Raw genomic sequence first — 23,193 nt, 5'->3', positions numbered from 1 at the left:
GTTTTATACAAGCATATACATGAGATAATTTATATATTATTGCTTGAACAAACGTTAAAAAATAGTGCTAAATTTTATAATTAAGGAAATTAAACAGACCTAGGCATTTGAAAAGACATAGTGAAATGTGTCTAATAATTCCAAAAAGAAAGAGAAACATTGGACATAATCAAAATATTCGAGACATTTATTAGGAATACCATTTTCTTAACAATTAAGATGCTGCATGTGTTTATCCAGTCTAATCGATGTGTGCGTCTCTCCCTCCCCCGACTTTCCCAACAAAAATCCCACCCCCTCTCAGAAAATACATAAAGCTGACATTACTGAGCTATATGCGTTTAAAAGTAGCCTTTTAAAATGGTACAATGGCATTGCTCAGTTCAACGTGTTGGGAAATCGGGCGTTTTGTCCTGCGTCAGCATTTATTCAACAGTTAATAACGCTCATCATTCAAAAGGTAAATAATATTCAGCCAATAAAGTGTAGGTCTATGTATTTCATAGAAAAGTGTGTCTAGTACTATATAAATTACAAAGGTTTAATTGGCATCTTTATTTCAAACGACCCGACCAACCGCGACCCAAATATCATTAAAAATATTTTTGGATGACTCGTAACCGCGGGTAACCACAGGTGACCGCGGGGACCCGCTCATTTCGGATCAACCCGCGCATCACTGATGTATATGTTTCATTTAATATTTGTAGTTTATTTGTGGTTAATCAGAATGTCATAACTCAATCTTCCAGTGAAAATGATCACCTCTTTTTGGTGACTGGCTTCTCCAGTCATTTAGTTTGCTTAAATCCCACCTCTCCACAATAGACTGCAAACTCATATTAATTTCGAATGCAACACCCAAATCGCAAAAACCAATCAACAATCAATATATATAGAACCAAGTCCCCGTCCTACAGTTTATTTTTCGATAATACATTACACTCAGATGTATGTCACAATATGAAAGAAAATATCTGATGCTACCATTTCATAGTTGGACTCTATGAATAAAATGCAGTGATATACTGTATATAAATGCTTTTTTAAAAATGTTGAATGGTTATTTGAAGCCATTCATAAACAACAAAGTATAAAAGTCTTAGTTCAGTGGATCACTGGCAGGTGAGTATGCAGTCTTTTGCTGCTATTCATGATGCACGTGTTTTTGATGCGTGGTTAAACTGGACAAATTTTATAATGATTTGGACTTTTAAACCTGTATTTAGCATTTCAAACGGTGGAAGGTTACATGTAATGTTTTAGTTTAATGCAACATATTAATATTTCACTAGGAGTGCGATTGATGGAAATTTCTGCAGTGATATTGAAATTCGTATATATATATTGTGTAGTAAAATTCCCCAACATATGTATCAACTACAAATGTTATTGTGACAGTGCTAAAAGGCATAGTGAAAGTGAATTTTGAGTACTTGAGAGTAAAAGCATGTGTCACATGGGAGGTATCACATAGTTTTCCTGTGACGCTGTGAATCTCGGAGGTCTCGCTGTCCGTTATCGCAGTGGAGCAGCTGTTACGGTTCTGAATCAGCACATGCCTGAGTGGTGATGTAATGGCCCAACTGTAAACAGCCGTCTGTGTGTGTGGCCTGGCCATGACCCAGAGTCAATACACACACACATACACACACACACACATACATACACATACGGCTCCGTCTGGCTCGGGAATGCCCCCCTTCTTTTTTTTTCTTTTTTTTGCCTAGTGTTTTTCCCACTGTTGAATGAAGTGAGCGGGGAGGGAGTTCTGGGTGATGTTTGTATACATGAGTGAATTGCGGGCAGGGCGACCTTAGTTGGCACACTTTCAACCCCTTTTTTTCAAGCCCGTTTTCTGAAGTGTATTTGCTGAGGGAAGTCAAGTATCCACTTTACTGAAAAGATGCTGTAATTAATTTTCTTTTGGCTTGATCCCCACAGTGTTATTGGGATTTTGGGCCCAGATTGCTGCAGACGAAAGGGATAGTTCAAACCCAAATTACTTTTTTCTTCTTCTTCTTCTTCTGTGGAACACAGATTTTTATTTTATTCTTGACATGTAGTTGTGCATCCTGTAGGGTTGGGGTCAATTCAGGAATGAACTTAACAATTCCAATTCAAAGAAGGAAATGGAATTGGAATTGGAATTCAGCAACAATTACAGGAAACATTGTTGGAATTGAATTGGAATTACAGGAAGTGGAATTCAATTTAGGGAAATTCCACTGAATTCCGTTTATTGCTCTTTCTGAGCATTTATTTGTGATTGCATTTAGAGACATACATTTGAACTTTATTTATGATGCTTTACAAATACCAAGTAATGTATGAAATAGAGTTGATCAAATGCAAGTAAATAAAAATGAGAACTGTACATTATGAATTAATAATTGAATGACAGTGGTGGTAAGTTTCCGGATGTACTATACATTCAATATATGATTACCACATATATTATGTCTCAACTCACAAAAAAATGAGTCATGTTCATTCAGTATTTCATTCACTTTTTATTGCGTCGAATTATCAAATTTCCTGAAATTTGGCATGTGAAATGATCATGCTTAACATACTAAACATACAGTACTTTGTATTTCTTTTATATGTTTGTTGTTTATGTGATTTACAATATTTAATGTACTATAAACTATTAAGCAAATCAAGTCAAATTATTTTATTTAGCAACTCAAGTGGAATTTAGTGGAATTTATTTGTTTTCTGACATTCCAATTCAATTCCAATTCAATTTCCTGTCAGCTGGATGCAATTCCAATTCCAATTCCATTCCAGGAAGTGAATTGGAATTTACCATTCATTCTCAATTTAATTCATGAATGGCCCCAACCCTGATATCCTGCTTGTCAACTTTCTAGGTAAAATGATTGGCTAACACAGGGTTTGTTGAAATTTCAAGAATGATTGAGTCTTAGAAGTGCCTAAAAATGACCAACAAATCAGTAATGTCTGAAATAATTAGGTTTTCATTTTTTAAAATAAGACTTTTATGCTCACAAAGGCTTGATCAAAAATACAGTAAAACAGTAATATTATAAAATATTGTTACAATTTGAAATAACTTCTATATGTGATTATATTTTAACATGTAAAATATTTCTGTGATGTCAAAGCTGAATTTTCAGCATCATTACTCCAGTCTTCAGTGTCTAATATGCAGTTTGGTGCTCAAAGAAACTTCTTCTTCTTATTAATGTTAACAGCAGTTTGGTTCTTAATATTTTTGTAGAACCATGATAAACTACCATTCAAAAGTACAATAAAATATAATGCTTTTATTCAACAAGAATGGAATAAATTGATCAAAATTTACATTACATTTGAATATTTATTTGCTGTTTATTGAACTTTATATTAATCCTAGAATCCTAAAAAAATGTATCACTGTTTCCACAAAAATATTAAGCATTACATTGTTTTCTATGCGAGTAATATTTCTTGAGTAATAAATCGGTTTAATGTAATTATTTCTGAAGGATCATGTGACACTGAAGACTGGACTAAATTTTCAAAATGTATTAAAATTGAAATAGTTGTTTTAAATTGTAATAATAGTTTACAATATTACTGATTTTAATGTATTTTCCAATATCTTTTGTTTTTGCAGTTCGGAAGAATCATGTGTCATAAAACTGTTATCCAATTATTTGGACATTTAGCTTCGTCTCATCTCATCTCATCTCATACCTTTTTGGACTGACATGAGGGCCAATAAATAATTTTCAGTAAACTATTGCTTTAATGCATTTTTTATGCATTTTTTTCAAGCATACTTTTACGGTTTATATCAGTGCACATTCTGCGTTTCAGCTGTTAGACATGCCTCAGCATTTCTGTGTCTTCACCGTTCTGCTTGTGTGAATCACAAGCCTGTGGATGAAGCGAAATTATGGGGCTGGTGTCATCATGCTGTCTGCAACTGTCTAATTACCTTATTCTGTGTGAATAAAGGCACGCTAATGTACAGTACCATGACACAACTATCTGGGCGATTTGAGCCTTTCAATGGCTGCATGATTTTTGTTTTTCATCAGTCTTTCTCTCTTTTCTTTATAGGAGACTCTGCAGGAGGGATATGGAAGCAGGGGCCAGTCTGGGAAACCAAACCACGATGACATGGGTCTTACTCAGCAGGACCGCCCGTCCAGCCTCCCGGTGAGACATTACAGTCCAAAATTATTCTGAGATTTTAAAGACTGTCTGACTTTAAAGAGTTTTACTTTAAAGAGTTCCCTATATATAATGCTCAAGTGGATATCACAGACAAACTAGCACTGTAACAACTTGGTACATGTAGAGTAAATGCCCTTTTTTGCACATACAAGGACTTCTGGTTGTAAGTTGCTGTGTTGTTTGCCTTCTCAGAGCAAACAACTCAGCTCTAGTTGTGACTATTTATCAGATTTTTTTCAAGAACTCTTTTTCACGCTCTGTTGCAACCAAATTGTCTGCACTGGTTGTTCCCAACTGGTGGGTCACGACCAAAGATGGGTTGCAGGTGTGTTCTGATGGAGCCCAGGATAGTTGGGAAATACAATGCTAAATGCAAATAATAGAATGCAGCTTACCATATAATAATGTATAGTTTGAATAGAAAATAAATTGGCTTATCAACTTTTAAAAAGGAGGAGAAAGTACTTGTTGACATCAAGTCCAACCAAACTCTTTTTCACTGGATTGTCAACACGCAGACAGTTATTACATTTTACACATTTTTATTTATTGTTGATTCATTTTTAATTCCATAAGATTAACATTTTACATTCCGTTAAACATAGTTAACTCAAAAAGTCCCAAAACCCCAAAAGTTATGTCATAATTAACTATTCTAAACCTAGACTTTTCAAACCAAGTCTTTTTCTTATTAGAACATAAAAAGAGATTAAGCAGAATGTTCGGGTTGCTCTTTTTCATACAATGAACACATTTAGTGGTCAACGGCTGTTTCAAAATGAACAAAAAAGCACCATGAAATACTACAAAGTCAGTTTTACATATAAACCTGCTGCACTGTGATTACGTTACAAAATACACAGTAACCAGTCGAACGTCATTGACGTTGGGTGATATGGAACTTCACTTGACAAGTAGGAACCATTTGAGTTTTTATTCCACGGAAGAATGAGGTCATACGCATTGGGAACAACATGAGGGTAACAAAATTCATTTTGGTGAACTATTCCTTACAGTGTGATATTGTCCTTTCTTCATTGATCCGTGAACATATTCTCAAGGCTCAAATGATTTATGAGGATTTCCAAATTGCTAAAGGAATTCCAGTTACCATCCATTTCCTAAAAATAGTCATTCGGCCCTGCTGCCCTCATAAAGCTCTTAGTGTTTCCAGTGAGCAGAGAGTCAGAAGACGCTGCATGGGTATTTAAACGAGTGGAACTGCAGTCTCTGGTGCTGTCATGATGGGTTTCCCGCAGGGGTTTGATGACTGAGGTAATGTTGTTTAAAAGCCCCAGGCGGCTGCTGGTATCATGCCGGCAGACCTATTTTTAGATGTGTCTGACACAATGGCCCAGTGAACTCTCAGCCAAGGACAAAGAGAATAACAGCAGAATGAACGGCCAGTCTGCGCTGTGTGTGCGTTTGGATAATTATCTCAAAGCGGCTCTCGCACAGTAAAGTGCTACACCAGATCGGTGGAAGAAAAGAAACACAGATGTTCATCTAGCTTGAAGTAAAAAAAAATTCTAGTGGATAAACCTTCAAAAAACATAAGCTGAAAATTAGATGTGACCTCAGACCTCAGAGAACCTATTTTTTGGCCTAGGTTGTACTCCTATTAGCCACAACCTCAATAAAAAAAAAGTTTGACATAACAAAGGAACAGTCCATAAATATGAACTGATGTTTCACAAAATTATTCCTACTTTGCAAATAGAAGCAGGATCGATGTGATGTCAATAAGAAAAAAATACGCTCTGTCATAATAAAGAACATTTTGGAGCTCCATATGTCGGATGCTGGAGGAAATTTGCCCTTTGGTCTTCTCCACCTGGTTGTGTTCCTAATTGTGGAATCCCCATAAAATCTGACGTGGTTTTTAAACACATTTGGCTCATTGTCTCTTTATTTATGAAAGCATGAAGTAATCCACCTTGCTGGCACCAAAAACAGTGTGAGCTTTGCACGGCATAATCCGCTGTCATGCTTCCTGACTGCAGAAAGTCCTTGAAAATTATTTTTGAAGTAAACATTTTTGAAGCAAGGTATGATAGTAGAAGTTGATGTGGCCTTCAGTGTGGCTACATTTGCCCTTGAAGATCTAGAGCTCCTGACATTTTATATAAAGTACCCTTTGAAATGGGAAGAAGCCTTGAAAATTGCGTGTTACAGTCAGCGCTCTAAAAACATCCCACATGTCATTGTACAGTGTAATTACTGCAGTATATATGTGACCCTGGACCACAAAACCAGTCTTAAGTCGCTGGGGGGTATTTGTAGCAATAGCCAAAAATACATAGTGTGGGTCAAAATTATTGATTTTTCTTTTATGCCAAAAATCATTAGGAAATTAAGTAAAGATCATGTTCCATTAAGATTTTTTTGTAAAATTCCTACTATAAATATATCAAAATGTAATTTTTGATTAGTAATATGCATTGTTAAGAACATAATTTGGACAACTTTAAAGGTGATTTTCTCAGTATTTAGATTTTTTTGCACCCTCAGATTCTAGATTTTCAAATAGATGTATCTCAGCCAAATATTGGCCTATCCTAACAAACCATATATCAATAGAAAGCTTATTTATTGAGCTTTTATATGATGTATATATCTCAGTTTTGTAAAATTTAACCTTATGACTGGTTTTGTGGTCCAGGGTCACATATGTTAAAGATCCTATAAAATCAAACAACATGATTGTGAGTGTGATATTGCTTTTATAATATCAAAAAAATACTAAGTAATAGGGATTGGACGTTAAAACGATTCGTGCATAGATTCTGAGATCTTCCGAATGCATCAAGAATCGATTCTGATCTTAGATTTTAACAGCAGATGGCGCTCTAATCTAGTTTTTATCCACACACTTCATCGCTCACGAGAAGAGTGCTAAAGAGCACTTGTGCGTTCAGCTGAGTCATGTAATTTCACCTCGGCTCAGAATGCTTTGATGACGCGAGATTAATGTAAACACAGCCCACTGTGAGCACCCTTGTAATTTGCTTCAACCTTTCGAATTGTATGAATGATTATTTTAGATTCAAGTGCATGTAAGGATTTGGAAACATGCAGAGCACGGCTGTTTCTAAAGCAAGCAGTGCCATCTGCTGTTCAAAACTAAGCTCAGAATCGATTTGAGAAAGAATCTTGATGTGTTCGAAAAATTTCGATTCGCGTTGCAATGATTTATCATCCCATCCCTACTAAGTAACATACATTTTAGATGCAATTTACTTAATAAAATAGTTCGAAACAGAAGATGTGGTTTGTTTCAGAATAAATTAATGTTTTAGAATGAATTAATTGAGTGAATAATTCAGTGACTCAATCATAAAGGCAATCACTTACTTTGGTTATAAATCAGTGTTTTTGAACAAACTGGTTGAGTGAATGATTTAGTGACTCACTCCAATATCAGTGTTGCTTGCACTAACCACTAACCCACAGATTGACAGCCCGTCTAGAATGCTGCAAACACAGACAAGTGGTGCAATACAAACTAAATATGTACTGAAATGTACTAAATAACAGCACACTTGGTTTACTAGACAGCCAGTCAAATTTGAGAAGCTGCGCTAACTGTCATATAATTCATAACATCAAGCCTAATGAGCACAGAATCGTCTGCTAATCTTAACCTTTTCACTCACTGTGCAACGTCACACGAGTCGTGAGTGGCTGTGCGAGTTGTCTCTTTGATGATATTAATTGTGATGGCTGTATCGCATTGCGGCACTGCTGCTGGGTTAAACACGTCCAGCTACTTCTGAATCATTTGTACATGACGTAGCCGCGGTTTGCTTCTTTGTTTTCTGCTTTCATGGGATATTGCATATGTGGTTGATATATCAAACCTTGGGAACAGAGAGGCTTTAGCACTGAAACCTCTGTGGGCCACATACTCTGTCAACGTCAACCTATGACTTTTTAAGTGTGGTTAACAAATCCAATGTGTATCTGATATCTGCTAGTCTGACCTACATCTAAACACTCAAGATAACCCTGAGAAACCCAATGAGATATTTCTTTATGTAATTGGAATATTAAAGACCAGATAAATGTGTATTAGAAATTGCAGTGTAAATGCAGCAATTGACTTTTTCCTAGAGAGATCATCCAATTTCGCTGTCTGAATGTGTTTGTCCTTCAAAGTGTTAACTGCCCACCAGTCATCTCTTTCTGAGAGCTTTATGAAGACCTTGCTCAAGATCCTGCTGGTGAACTTCATCCGCTTTGTTGATTTTTATGGCAACACAGACCCCTGCTGATGAGTTGACCTTGTTTGGGTGCTTCTGTGCCGGTAGAGGCTCTTGATGGTTCGACCTTTCAGATGTGTCATTTTTCTTCTCTGTGGGGTTTTGTATCTGGATTTACGGCAACTTCTCAGTCTTTTTCACTCTTTTAGTCATCAAAGGTGTCTTTTTAACTGTTTACTTCTTCATCACATCTTTTCCTGTCAGACTGATTTGTCATCCATGATATTGTCTGATAGTAAATGTAAGTCGAGATATCTAATACATTGAATTTGTTAGGTAACATTAGAAGAAGAGGGAGACAGAGAGAAAGATATCTCAATTTGTCATTTTAACAGTTAAATATAATTATTAGCAAATTATTACTTTTATCAAACATTGATCAAATAAAGAACAAAGAAAACAAAAAGACAAATGAAGATTACAGTGCTTGAAGATTTAACAAACAGCATTCGGAGTTCAAGTAAACATGCAAAAATAGATGAAAAATAATACAAAACGAAAAAATTATAAAATATACTTAAATCATTTGTAGGGCTGCAACTAACGATTATTTTAATAATCGATTAATCTGTCGATTATTTTTTCGATTAATCGATGAATCGGATAAAAAAAACAAGGGATTTACAACCCTTTATTCAAAAACAGAACTAAAATCTTTAGAAAGTGCACGAACATGTTGCTCCTTGAACTGTTATAATAATAATAATAATAATAAAATAAAAATGGACTAACACAAAAAACATACACATGTATGCTTTACATCTGCCAAATATATAGACTAAATAAACTAAAATTACTATCCGTCAAGACAGCGGCTTGCTGTGGTGTACATGCTGCATGGTTGGCATTTCCCATCAAGAAGCCTCTCAAATTAAATTCCTCAGTGCGCATTAAAAAAGTCATGTGACTTTGCACGCTGGAACGGGATAACTTGACTAACTTTCTGCTACATTCATTCTGCCATGGCGGTGTTTAGTGTCCTGCCATCAGCAGCGACCGGCTGGAAGAGTTCCGCATTCAAATGCACGCAAAACTGGCCTCAAAGCCCCAGCAAAAGTAATTACCATGAATGAGTCAAGGCAAAAATTAAGAAAATATTCGAATTACTTATTAATAAACTAGTATTTTCTGATTCAGTGTTGCAAAGATGAAATTGACGATCCTGCCATCTGCTCATTAATGCCCAATGCATCTTTATGGATTAGCTAATGAAAGAGTTTTGTTTTCGATTTTAATTATTTCGTTTTATAGTAAAATAATAATTTAAAGCTTTCTATAGATATTGTGTTTGTGAGGCAATTACCTGGGTTTCGGTTAATTATTGTGAAGCGCTCCTGTTTAAACCAAAGATATCAAGTGTATTCTGTTTGTTTTCTTTAAGAGCACATTTTGTTGATACTGTTAGTACACACAAACTAAGGTAGACCCTTTACAGTTCCGGCCCGGGTGGTAAATTACTCTTACCTTTATGAGCAAAAAAAAAAATTCCACATTGCACTGGCCTCTCCATGTCCTGCAAAGCGCGCTTCTCTCCGCACAAACTTTGGAATTATCTTGATTGAATGATTAAACTAATATTGTGATATGTTTTAAGTTTTTTATATCAATGGATTTTAATTTAAATCGCGATGACTTAAGCAGGCTTTAGATCTGTCTGCCGCTGTTTGCTAGGTATAACTTTAAAAAACAAAAACTTGAATTTAACAAACAAAAAGTGTTCCAAATATATCTCTAAATTAACTTTATAAACTAAAGGAACGAAAATAAATGTAATCACTTTGCTATTAAAAACAGCAGCTGTGTAATGAGGAAGAGAAAGAGAAAAAAAGACAGTCGGACTGAAGGCCAAAAATTGATGAGCTGTCGGACATTTTTACAAGGAATGTTTGTTTAATAGCCTATTTAATACTCTTAGGCTACTTTCTTAATTAAATATATTATTTCTTTGATTTATTTTAGCGTTTTTAGGCTGCTTGTTTGCTGACTGAAGTGTAGGCTATATATAAAAAAACAACGTGCCACCGTCACAGCCCTATTCAAAACTGAGACGATTTCACCTCAGCAGAGCTCCTCTTTCTCCTCACGGTTGTGGTATGTTTTCGACACATTATACAGACAGACAGTGTTACAAAAACTATAGAAGTAGTTTTCTCCATCTCCACTATCCAACGACCCGTACAGCAGCTGTTTTGCGATCGAGCATTGGCTGCTGTGAAAGTACGCTAGCCAAAGTAGGCTTATCAAACATGTTTGATATAAATCGGGGCAGCATAGGCCTATATATATAATGTAGAAACGGTGCTTTATGCTCAAATGTTCCAGTTTTGCGCATAAGTTAAATTCGCATTTTTGGATGGAAACACAGCTTATGAGGTGCCGAACTCTGCTGGCATCAGAGCGGGAGAGAGACCGAATGTGTCCACTCCGCTCTGCGCTCAATTTTTTTTTTAATATATATAATAACAACCAAATGTCTCTGCGTCGCGCGACACAACGAATCGATTATGAAATTCGTTGCCAACGCTTTTAGTAATCGATTTTTATCGATTTTATCGATTCGTTGTTGCAGCCCTAATCATTTGCATAATCTTCAGTACGTGATTATCGGGTTTGAAACACATAAAGTGAAAGTTCTGTCATGATTTACTCACCCTCATGTTGTTCCTGTCTGGCTTTCTTTTGTTTGTCGAACATAAAAGAAGATATTTTGAGAAATGTCTGCATTTTTTTTTCATCCAAACAAAGTCAGTAATGATAAAACTGGTTGGCTACCAACATTCATCAAAATATGTTTTGTGTTCTGGACTGGAGGACGGTTCTTTTAATATTGATTCTGTGCTATTGAGAATAAAGCCTAAAAAGTCTAAAAGTTAAGTTCCTGCTTTGAGACACAATATCTAAAGAATAATTTTACATAATATTCATATTTTTTATAATAAAATGTTTAATGTATTTTATAATATAATATAAAAATACAGAATTATTTATAATTTGATAGTGTTATTCCTGTCATTTATACTGTTATACTAATGCAAGTGTTTGTTTTAGGTAAGTGACTAGAGTTTGCAGTGAATTTTACAGACAAATACACTAAGGCATACTTTTATTTTAACTAACGCTCTAAATGGTAATTTAAGACATTATTACAGCATTATCCATTATGAAAAGAACTGTTGAAATGTTATTTAAAAATAACAAACTGCTGTTGATGTTCATCACTTTAAGTCCCTTTGGATAAAAAAAAAAAATTTGCTAAATAAAAAATAGTAATTTTTGAAACAATACATAAAATAAGTCACTTCACCTATAAATGCTGTTGATATCGCTATTCTTTGTGAATATTGATATAAAGGAAACACTACTACAAAGTCTGTGTCGATCCACTTTTGTACACATGGCCATCTATCTGCACACAACCTTTCTCTGTTAGTATGACGAAGTGTGTCAGCTGCCAGTATGTGTCTATGAGAGAAGGATTACACGTCTGTAAGAGCTCATCACAGCTGGCTTATCTTTTGTGTTGGAGAGAGAGGGAGGTTATAAGAACAACCTCAGTGCTGTTTATCTGTGTATCAAAGCTTCTGTCACCTGCAGTTTGCTCAACGCTCACCTCTGTGAAGGGTAAAATGCTGTTTCTTTGGCAGCCCTTCTGTTGCTGTAATCGTAAATGGCTTTGTCTCAGCAGCGGAGCCGCGTGCACACACTTACACACACATTTTATTCATGTCTCCCCCTGTGTCATCTTTCTGAACAAATATTGCTTTGGTGTTCTGCTTTATTTTTTAAACCTCTTTTACGTGCCTTGGGTATTATGGGCTGGCGGGAATCTCTGTACAGTTTATCCCTTTTTACCTGCCGCTTTCAAAGTCTCTCTCTGTGCTTGCGTTCAGATCTTCAATGCGTTGCAGTTGGGGAAAACATTAAGAGGTGAAATGCGTATGAGCGAGAGCGAGATTGATGGCCTGCGTTTCTCTCGTGGTGGGTTTTGCGCACTCTGCCTCGAGCCGTGGGCTTTTTCATCATCTTCCATTAAAGAGAATTTGAAATGCGCTTCCTGGCCTCTATTTATTTAATCAAGCACTTCCTTTAAAAGACGAATCAAATAAACATGCGCTGGACCTTGCAGACGTAATTAGACCCCATTTGGTCTCTCCTAGTCAATTCTTCCTTCTTTTTTGCCTTTTCTATTAGTGGAATTGGGTTTAGAAAAAGCTCTCAAGGATGATAGATGCTCTTCTCTAGCTTGTAAAATCATGGGATCATAGGTCTGTTCCTCTATTCACTATGGCAGCTGGTATATTGAAGGTCACAGACAAGTCAGGTGGCTTTTGACTTTCCAATTGTAAATCTGTAAGATTAAAGGGTTAAAGAGTTCACCCAGGTGAAATGACCAGGTGTGTTACTGAGGTTGACTAGTTTACTTGGATTTGTACTGATGCTGTTAGGGATCTAAAAATGTATCTTAACTAGATAATATTATAGCGTGCAATATATCATTATCATGAAGTAAAATTTTTCCTATCGTTATATAAGATATTTGTCATATAGCCCACCCATAGATTTTATAGTTTATTACTGTAGATAGAGTATTTTTCTTCACTTTCACCTTTCATTGTTATCATATTTTATTGTTTTTATCTATAGCCTGGTTTCACTCTGATAGTGACAGGAAACACCTCGTTACACATATGGCGTGCCTTTTTGGAGTTGTTTCACCATAGTAACAGTAACTATCATTAACAATGTGGATTTGTAGTAAATACATTTTGGTTTCACCGACTTATTCAAAACCTTAGCCAGCTTCATATCACAAGGAAACAGTGGGTGGGAATTTTAATGAATTCATTTTTGTTGTGGATTTAGTTATTCAGCTGATGGCTTTCATCTCGTTGCCTTGCTGTTGTTCCACATGTACAGAAAATGTTCCACTACCAGCTGTAATGCTGTAAATGCCCAGGATTGTAACAAAAAAAAGCATAGTGTTTTTAAGGATGCTTGTTGGTGTCATGTTCCTCACTGCACTAGTAGACTCTCTCATCATGTAAAATGCTTGAGGGCTTTCTGTTTATTTCCATCACAGAAGTACTTTGTTTTAAGGAATGGCTCCAGTGAAGGTTTTGCATAGTAAATTCACCTCCTTAAAGGAGTAGTTCACTTTCAGAACAAAAATTTACAGATAATGTACTCACCCCCTTGTCATCCAAGATGTTCATGTCTTTCTTTCTTCATTCGTAAAGAAATTGTGTTTTTTGAGGCAAACATTTCAGGATTTCTCTCTACTGTATATAATGGACTTCTATGTTGCCCCCGAGTTTGAACTTCCAGAATGCAGTTTAAATGCAGCTTCAAAGGGCTCTAAATGATCCCAGCCGAGGAAGAAGGGTCTTATCTAGCAAAACATTTGGTTATTTTCTAAAAACATTCACAACTTACTTTTTACTTTTTAATCTCAAACGCTCTTCTTGCCGAGCTAGACAAGATGAGCATTTAAGGTTAAAATGTATATAAACTAATTTTTTTTTTTTTTTTTTTTAGAAAATAACCCATCGTTTTGCTAGATAAGATCCTTCTTTCCTCGGCTGTGATCGTTTAGAGCCCTTTGAAGCTGAAACTCGGGGGCACCATAGAAGTCCATTATATGGAGAGAAATTCTGAAATGTTTTACTCAAAAAACATAATTTCCTTACCACTGAAGAAAGAAAGACATGAACATCTTGGATGACAAGGGGGTGAGTACAATATCCAAAAAATTTTGTTCTGGAAATGAACTACTCTTTTAAGTTTCATTATGGTCCATTTTATACCTGTCTTGGGTGGCTTGATCACAGGTGGTCAGCAATGACAGATGTAGTCAAACCAACAGTTGTTTAGACACCAGATATAATTTTTTTTTATATTTTTAGCAGTGGGTGCAGGACACTATAGTTCATTTATGTAAGTAAGGATAGCAAAATAAAGTAAACTGTGACATACAGTATTATACCCAAAAATTCTTCATACAGTGGACCACCAGTAAAACCTAAAAATTGACACTTTGACCTGACCGTGTTTTGTTACATACCTTTCTATCAAAGTTATCTGATATTATCAAGATGAATTTGTTCTGAAACAGTTTAACTCTTGAGTTCTTAATCAAATTTTATTACCATTCTCAAAACTATAGCAAATAAACTGAAGAAATGTGTCTGAATAAATTTGGTTTGACTGTATTTTGAATGTGACTGTTTATGGACTACTTAGTTGGTGTGCAAATGTAGCAAATTAACACTTTAGAATGTTTGTCAGCCAATCAGAATCACAGATTAAAGACAAGTCCCAGAAAGATTCTAAGTTGATATATGACGGAAAGACCTGGCCTCAATCCACCTTTTCTCCTATATTTTTTTAATCTAAGCACAATAAACAATATACACTGTGTTTTCATCACTCCTTTTCTTTATTGACCACTTCTGTGTCCTGAGCTTTTTTGAGACCAGAGATATGCCTCTTTAAATTGCACTCAGTCTAGCCAGCTAATGTTTATATGAGAGTCGAAGTGGAGAATTTAGAGCGGTTAATGAGAAAAAGCTGGGAAGACAGATGAGAGCTCAACGCAGCTTTCAGAAGCTGAATATTCAGAACCATAAATAAGAAGAAGGCAGAGCACGACTGAATCTGGGTTGGAAGAAAAAAGGGAAAAGGTTTGTTCTAAAACCTAGTGAGCTGTCTTCTGTGGCAGGATCCAAATTGAAATATAACCTCATGAGTGACCGTTTTGGAACGCTCTACATGGACAGGAACCTGCGTCATACAAATTGTTCTTCTCACGTGAATGGGATGGAGCAGTCTGATTTCAGTAGAAACCATGAAGATGCTTTCCAGGACTGGTTTAAGCTGGGTTAAGTCTTCTAGACTCACCCTTAAAATTCCTCTAAGATCATCAAGCTAGACCAGTGGAAACAAGCCTGCACCAGCAAATCAGCTAATTAATGCTGTTTTTCCGGCAGGGTATGATTTAGCAAGTTGCTAAGCTAAAACACAGCACAAAGATGTATAATAAACCTTTTTTCTCACTTTGTCTGCCGTCTTCAACAGATTTTTTAATTTTTTTTTTACTGAGCTTGACGCAGTGCAATCTTTGATTGCCTTCTTCACAAAGGATACATGTGAAGTTGCCTCACAATTTGTCCTGAAGAAAGTATCTACTTTTTGGAACAGACTTCGTATTAGGGGCATGACTGATGCCTTAAAATTCTGCCTACGTAGGCAGCTAGGTTTTGGGGATTCACAAAGGCTTTTTCTGTATCACTGTGGTGTTTCACTGATCTCTGCTTGGTTTGATCATTTCCACTCAAAATAAAAAAAAAAAAAACAGCTCTCTTTCTATCCCCTCTTGCTCTCTCATTTTAGTCTTGCTGTCTACCCTTCATTCGTTTTTGCCTGTCCTCTTGTCACAGACTGGCTGGAAGGGGAGGATTGTGTCTTTCCCGCAATAACACAGCTGCAGTGAGACAGACACGGCCGACTCACTCTCACCGCCGTTCTGCAGCGCTCTAATTTACTGAGAGCTTGAAAGAATCGTTGTTTATCCCCGAGCCCTGCAGGCTGATCTGTATCCTGTCAATGCGCCCTCTCCCCCACCATTCCGACGTTCCTCTCCTTCGCTCCACTCTGTCTTCCCGTGCTCCTTTGATTCCACTCCCTCTCTCCGTGCTCCACAACTTGTTCTCCATAATTAGAACGAGCACGTAGGGGATGGAAAATGAGGGAGGGGAGAGAGGCGCCAGGGCCGTGCTGATGAGGCAGACGAGAGAGCCGTCTGATTGGCTGAGCCGTTGGCAGGGGACGTAAGGGGGGATGGGAATCTGCGACGCGATTGGCTGAAGTTGCTCTTCGGGGAGGAAGTGAAGGATAGATCGAGGCCTAACTCGGCTGTGTGTGTGCGTCTCGCACTCGTTTTCTCTCTGAAGCCTCTACAGGGATCCAGGCTGCTCTCATCAACAGCTCATCAAATCAAGCACAGCCTTGCCGTTGTCTACTGTGTCTCACTCGCTCCGCAGACGCATACATTAGTCACTGCTTGCGTGAGAGACGAAACACCAAGCCCTTTTATGTTTTGTTGAAATCTTTTATCTGTCCTTTCATTCTCCTTCGTTAGAGAAGAGCAAAATGAGGTGGTTACAAAATCAACTAGTCTATGGATTGTGCGAATGACTAGTCAACCCATTCGTCCTAAATAATTCTCATCCCATGATATAAGGCTGCTTTTTACCCCAGCAAGCTTTGCATTTAGCTAGGTGGAGCACAATGCATTGGAACAAAATGCAGAATTTAATTATTTTTAATTCAACATGTCTGGTGTCAAATACACAATGTGAGATGTGACAATTTGCTGAATATGAACGTGTATGGCTGTAGCGTCAATACACTACTGCTTAAATATAAAAATTAAAATGTAAGACAAAAACTAGTCAACCTCACTGATCGACTATTCGTTGACCCATCCTTATGCTTCCGCATAAATGATGAGCTGTCCCATTACAGCTTGTCAATAAGGAAAGATAATCTGAAAGCTGTTTCGTGCCTTCAGGCGCTCTCATTGCCCATATTAACAATGCTAATTGGTTCAGTGGATCCAATTCTTTTTTAATTTGGGTTTCAAACAGTCTTGTTTTGCTAATTGATGATAAGGGAATTGCGGTCCGCTGTAGATGGATGACTCTCTGTCAAAGAAAACGCCACTGAAGCTAAAATGCCAGTGGAATCATGCTCCAGCTGTGACCTTCTGCAGACTGTCTGGGGAGATATAAAACCAACGGGCCATCGTTCCTCGTACGGTCGCTTGAACCCCAAACCCTAGCCTCTCTCTCAAGCCAAAACCTTGACAAGAAAGTCGTTCAGCCAGCGAGACGTTGGAGCTTTGTCTCGCGGTAGCTTTACTCTGCGGACCTCTTGACTTTTGACAGGAAATGAAAGATTAATGTCTGCTTTTAACAAAGATCGGATTTGAGGATCAAAGAGGGGAAGCTCTTGAATGTTAGTGTGCACACAGAAGCCCCCTTTCGTTGTAGTATTGAGTCTCAGAGCAGCCGAGCTGGAGTGCGCCATGCAGTTGAGGTGAAGTGTGCTCGCCTCCATCTCTGTTTTCTTTCATCCATTTATTTCTGTGTTGCTCTGGGGCAGAATAAAATGTAGCCTCTCAGGAATATGCATGTGCTTCAGATGACTATGATACAGTACTGTCGCTAAAATTCACAAAGCCCAAAATTGGTTTGAATTGGCCCCTTCTCCCCTGAGCCCGATGAGTGGGGTCTACTGTAGAGCAGTGGTTCCCAAACCTATTCCTGAAGCGCCCCCAACAGTGTACGTTTTGAATGCCTTCCTAATCAAACACTCCTTATTCAGGTCATCAGCTCATTAGTAGAGACTCCAATACCTAGAATGGGTGTAGCAGATAAAGGAGACATTGTCAGTGCGCATTGTTTAGGGGTTTCAGGAACATAGTTAGGAACCACCGCCATCTAGCTCCTTTGTGGGCCCCAGATGTAACTATAAAAGCATGTTGGGTTTACATGTTTTATGGGGACATTCCATAGGCGTAATGGTTTTTATACTGTACAAACCGTACTTTCTATCGCCCTACACCTACCCTACACCTAAACCTAGCCCTCACAGGAGATTGTGCATACTTTTACTTCATCAAAAAAACTCATTGTGCATGATTTATAAGCCTGTTTCCTCATGGGGACCTGAGAAATGTCCCCACAAGGTCAAAATCTACTGGTATTCCTATCCTTGTGGGGACATTTGGTCCCCACAACGTGATGAATACCAGGTACACACATACACACACACACGCACACACACACACACACACACACACACACACACACACACACACACACACACACACACACACACACACACACACACATATATATATATGGTAAAAAAAAAAATAAACTAACCATGTCATAAAAATATCACATTATCTGTTTTTTAATATATTAATATATGACCTTAAAACATCATTTTTCATGCACATTTGTTGTACCACATAAATTAGTTAGTCACACTACATGGCTTTGATTTGGTGGACATTTTCTTTATTAGATATGCATTTATCTATTTTAACAAATATGCTTTGCGTAGAAAACAGAGATTATGCCAGGCTACTCTTTTTTTTCCTTTTAGAAATGTCATCCTTTTAATGTTTTTTTCATATCAGCACAGTGATTAATAACATGTTCATCATAGAAGAGGTGTATTCTAGTCACTGTATAAATTAATTGCATATTTTTGACTAAAATAAAAGTAAATTTTTTACTACATCATTGAGACATTTTGAACCCAAGTTCATATCAAAACCTCTAGTGTGTGTGAGTAAATTTGTACCTTACCAAAAGACATTCAAGTTTATTTGTCAAATCCACATCAGTGACAAGCATTGCTTTTTTGTGTTTACAAAAAAGCATTGTCTCAATAATAAAAGTTAACGTTCATTCAACATATTTTCTGTAGATATTAGAGAAACCAGCTCTAACTGATGTTTTTATCCAGCACCAAAGCTGAAATTCTACCTTCTTTTCCACTCAGGCCTGCGGACAGTCTGAAAGTTGTAATATCCATCATCTGTCCGATTGAAGACTGCTTTCTGTGTGTAGATTTGCAAATAGTTTGAGCGCACAAAAACATTCATACGTCCACTATCATTCATACATGCTCATCAGGGATGGAAATTAACTTTTTTGTCCACCGGCCAGTGTGACTGGTGGATTTCAAAATCTCCCAGCCACTAAATGTTTTTACCAGCCACTTTATGTTTTTAACCGACAACGTGTAGCTGCATGTGAAAATTAATACTACAAGATCTACTATACTTGAGCAGTTTATTTAATCTCAAGTCTCAATAAAATACTGACATTTTCACCGAATTTTCCAAGCATGATACAGAGCTATCTTCACAACTACTTATAGCCCACAAACTATAACAGCCTAGATATTTTATGTTGCTTAATTTGCACACATTGGGGAGTCGCTCTCTAAACGCAGGGTATTAAAGTTGCTTTTGAATGTGTGTGCGCGTTTTACTTTTGGTTTCGTTTTTTACTATAGCGCGAAACTCTCGGCAGCGTAGAGCATGCATTCTAAAATACAAGAGATTACTTAACAAAACCATTTGGGTGGACACCAACGGGATTTTGAAAAGTATGTCCCCAGTGGAAATTACGCCCCTGTGTAAGTGAAACTCTGCCGCCGAGGTATCATCTGATGTGAATGAATGCCACGTTGTACAGTATATTGAGAAAGACGCGCCATGAATTGCATCTGACAGAATGTGCGCTGTAGCACGAAATACAATATATTTCTTCAAAAGCAGATTGTAAAGATATTTTAACAGACCTCTTAACGCCTGTGATGTATCGCCACATTTTTTTGAAGGTGTGCCTCCGCTAAAAGTGTCTGCCGTCTTCTTCTTCTTCGTGTATTTTAACGCCAGTTCGCAACCAATGTTAAGGTGCATTACCGCCTCACGCCGTCCGGTTGACGTATGTTATTTTTATTTACCCGCCACGGTGGCCGGCGGGTGAAGCGAGTTTACCCGCCACAACACAAAATCACCCGCATTTGGCTGTTGGCGGGTGCTAATTTCCATCCCTGATGCTCATGATCTATACAGTATGCTTTGAGTGGCTTGTATGCTCAACCATTTGCAAGATGGAAAACGAAGTATACTTTGCCTCTTAGAGCTGTTGACTCTTTGGAAAACAAACCTAGAATATGGTTGTTATGTGTCTACAAGACAAAACATTTTTTGTAGACAGATGGTGCTTCCACCTTTGATTTAGGTGAAGAATGGAACATGCAGCCCAGGATGTAGTTCATCAGCAGTGTCTCCCATCACTATAATCCCGGCAATTGTTACCAGACAGCAGACGACGCCCGCAGCTGGTATGATGCCACCTCCGACTGTGGAGGGTGGAATTGATCAGCAATTTTTTTTTTTTTTTTGGAATCTAAGAGCAAATGCAGCTACTAAAAAACTGTGCTGTTCCAAATCAGCAATATACACACCTTTTATGGTTGTCAGTAGCCCTTTCAGAGATTCTTTATTGGTGAATTACAATTTAGAGAATAAAATAAAACATTACCAGTAAATTATTGTTATGATGCTATGCATGTACAAAGTATCAGGACGTGCTGATGTAAGAAGTCCGCTTTGGGCCAATAATAAAGCTCTTAATGGAGATGCCATGATTATTTTACTTCGAAATGTGCGTTTCATGTCAGAATCTCTGTTTTTGTTTTTGTCTGTGTGATTTCACTCACTGCCAATTTGTGGAAGCCATGGAAGCCAGCAAGTGAACTGACTCAGATATTGTAGATTCTACCCAACCTAAAAAGCCACCCTATCCATCTGACAAACTCTATGACCAGGAGAAGCAACTCTTTTTGAATTTGCACTGGAGTATCCATTTCAACTGCTAACTGTAAATATTATACGCTGCACCGTTGATGTGCAAATAGGCTAATTAAAATCTAAAAGGTCAAAAATTAATATTCTGTCCTTGTTTGTTTGCCCTTATGTCGATATGGCTGATTTTTGTCTGAGAACGATAAGAGATGATATTTAAAAAAAAAAAATTGTCCAAACTAGTGTTGCATGATATACCGGTACTAAAAAAGGTATTGCAATACCCTGCTTTTAAAAACGGTACAATTCCGCATTTTACGAGTAACTAGTGTAAGAATGCATTTTGATAAGAGCTGTATTAACACTGTTTATTTAGGGCCTTATGATTACCTCAAAGCTGAATACACTAATAGATTCGCGGGATCCTGTTATAAAAACTGAATTTAGTGTATAACGTGGAATATCATGGAATTTGCCTATTTAAATATAGATCCTGCACATTCTGCACATCTCTTTATTAATGAAACACACGGTTATGTTTACTACAGACATACTGAAGCACACATGACACTCACTGTGTGTGTTTTCAGCCTCCACCGCTTCAATATATGAGTACATAAATACATAAACATAATCTCTAGAACTGCTGTTAGTGTCAGTTTATTAACATTTTATGTTACTTTTGAGAAAAATATTGTCATATCATATACAAACAGAAACATAAAGGCAGTAACCCATCAAAATAAGAAATATTACTTAATGTAATGATAGTACTACTGCTATTACTACTACTAAAAATATTATTTAAACAATATTTAAGGAATATTTACCAGAAAAAAATATTTACCAGAATTTATTTACAAGAAAATTGTAAATACAGAGGACAGTATTTCTGATTTAAAAAAAAAAAAATATATATATATATATATATATATATATATATATATTTATATATATATATTATTTATAAAATCTATTTAATCTTTATACATTCATTAGACATGCTTTTGATTATTAAACATTAATGAAACTATTAAAATGGAATCCAGAAAATGAATGGAAAACAGATTAACAGAATTTGATGAAAATAAAAAAACTGAAATATAACAAAACGCATTTCATAGGTCCTTAAAAAAAGAATTTGCTCTTAAACAGTGTAAGTTTCATGATTTTGGGTTAATTTGACATGCTTTTTTTGATTACTATTTTTTAATGTAACCATTAAAATAAGTCTAGAAACATTTTAAACGGAACAAAACGTACTGGAGAAAAAATTAAAATGAGAAAAAAAAAGGAATTTGGAAAAAATAAAACATAATTTGGGAATAAAACGGATTTCATAAGGCCTTGTTTAATTAATTTGTGTCTTTGTTTTATTGTATTTCTCCTTTAGCTTGTTACTTGCATCTATGTTCTTATTATTAATGACAAAGATAAAATAACAAAAATGACCAAATCATGAAATAAGATTTGGATAAAGCTATTGTTCAATTACTTTACCTGTTATACGTTTTTGTCGTAGTATCGGTTCAGTAGTAGTATTGAGATATTTTATTCAGGTATCATATTAAAGTCAAAATTTTGGTATTGTGACAACCCTAGTCCAAACAAAATTGTACTGATAGTCTTGCCAGTCTGTTGTTATTCCCAGCCCAGCAGGTCTGCTCAAACCAGTGCAATTGCAATTCCATTTTGTGCCACTAGTGGAACAGAAAAATGAAATTATGTGTTCCTATGGACCTCCTCACATGGTGTTTAAGGCCCATTTCCTTTAGCACAGAACTCAGTGTGCAGGTTGAAGCTCGGGGTGGAAGAGTAGAGCTCTCAGACGTTCTAGGTGAGCTGATGGCTGGGATGACTTTGACAGGCCACCTGCTGAGCGAGTCTGATCCGCCATAGACGTCTCCCATCACTACTGTCAACTGAAGCACTGACATCAGCCACAACAGAAAGCCACTGTCACACTTCAGTGTTTAATGGGCTGTGAATGGGAGCTGCACACAGTGACGTGTGTATATGTGATGGTAGCAATTTTACATGCTCTATCAGACAGCTCTTTGATGCTACCACTGACAAGATGAGATATGATGAGGTGACGGGAGATCTGACATGCTCTCTCTCTCACACAACTCTGTCAGTTCGGTTTCTCGTGCAGACACACAGAGCATTTCTCATTATCACGCAGTGCGGATAAAGTAATCTTTTGTTGTCCATCCTTTTTTGTTGTTTCGTTTTATCTGTGTGTCTTAAAAGGGAGGCAGCTTCATTCATTTCTTCCTCTAGACACACACATGCGCACACTATTGCTGTAATGATCTGACTGTCTCTCTATACTCTGCTATGGAT

At 36.9% G+C, this 23,193-nt stretch overlaps 1 protein-coding gene across 4 annotated transcripts in view; it reads left to right on the top strand.

Annotated features, from left to right (window-relative positions):
• Positions 1-23,193, top strand: part of arid1b (AT-rich interactive domain 1B) — a 101,956-nt gene that overhangs the window by 34,510 nt on the left and 44,253 nt on the right. For all 4 annotated transcript variants that reach the window (XM_073817152.1, XM_073817150.1, XM_073817151.1 and 1 more), the window contains exon 4: positions 4,075-4,173. In XM_073817152.1, coding sequence (XP_073673253.1) covers positions 4,075-4,173 — 99 coding nt within the window. The remainder of the gene's footprint in view (positions 1-4,074; positions 4,174-23,193) is intronic.

This window comes from Garra rufa, chromosome 13 (assembly GCF_049309525.1).
Source record: "Garra rufa chromosome 13, GarRuf1.0, whole genome shotgun sequence".
NCBI lineage: Eukaryota > Metazoa > Chordata > Actinopteri > Cypriniformes > Cyprinidae > Garra > Garra rufa.
This window is presented reverse-complemented; position numbering and strand designations above follow the sequence as displayed.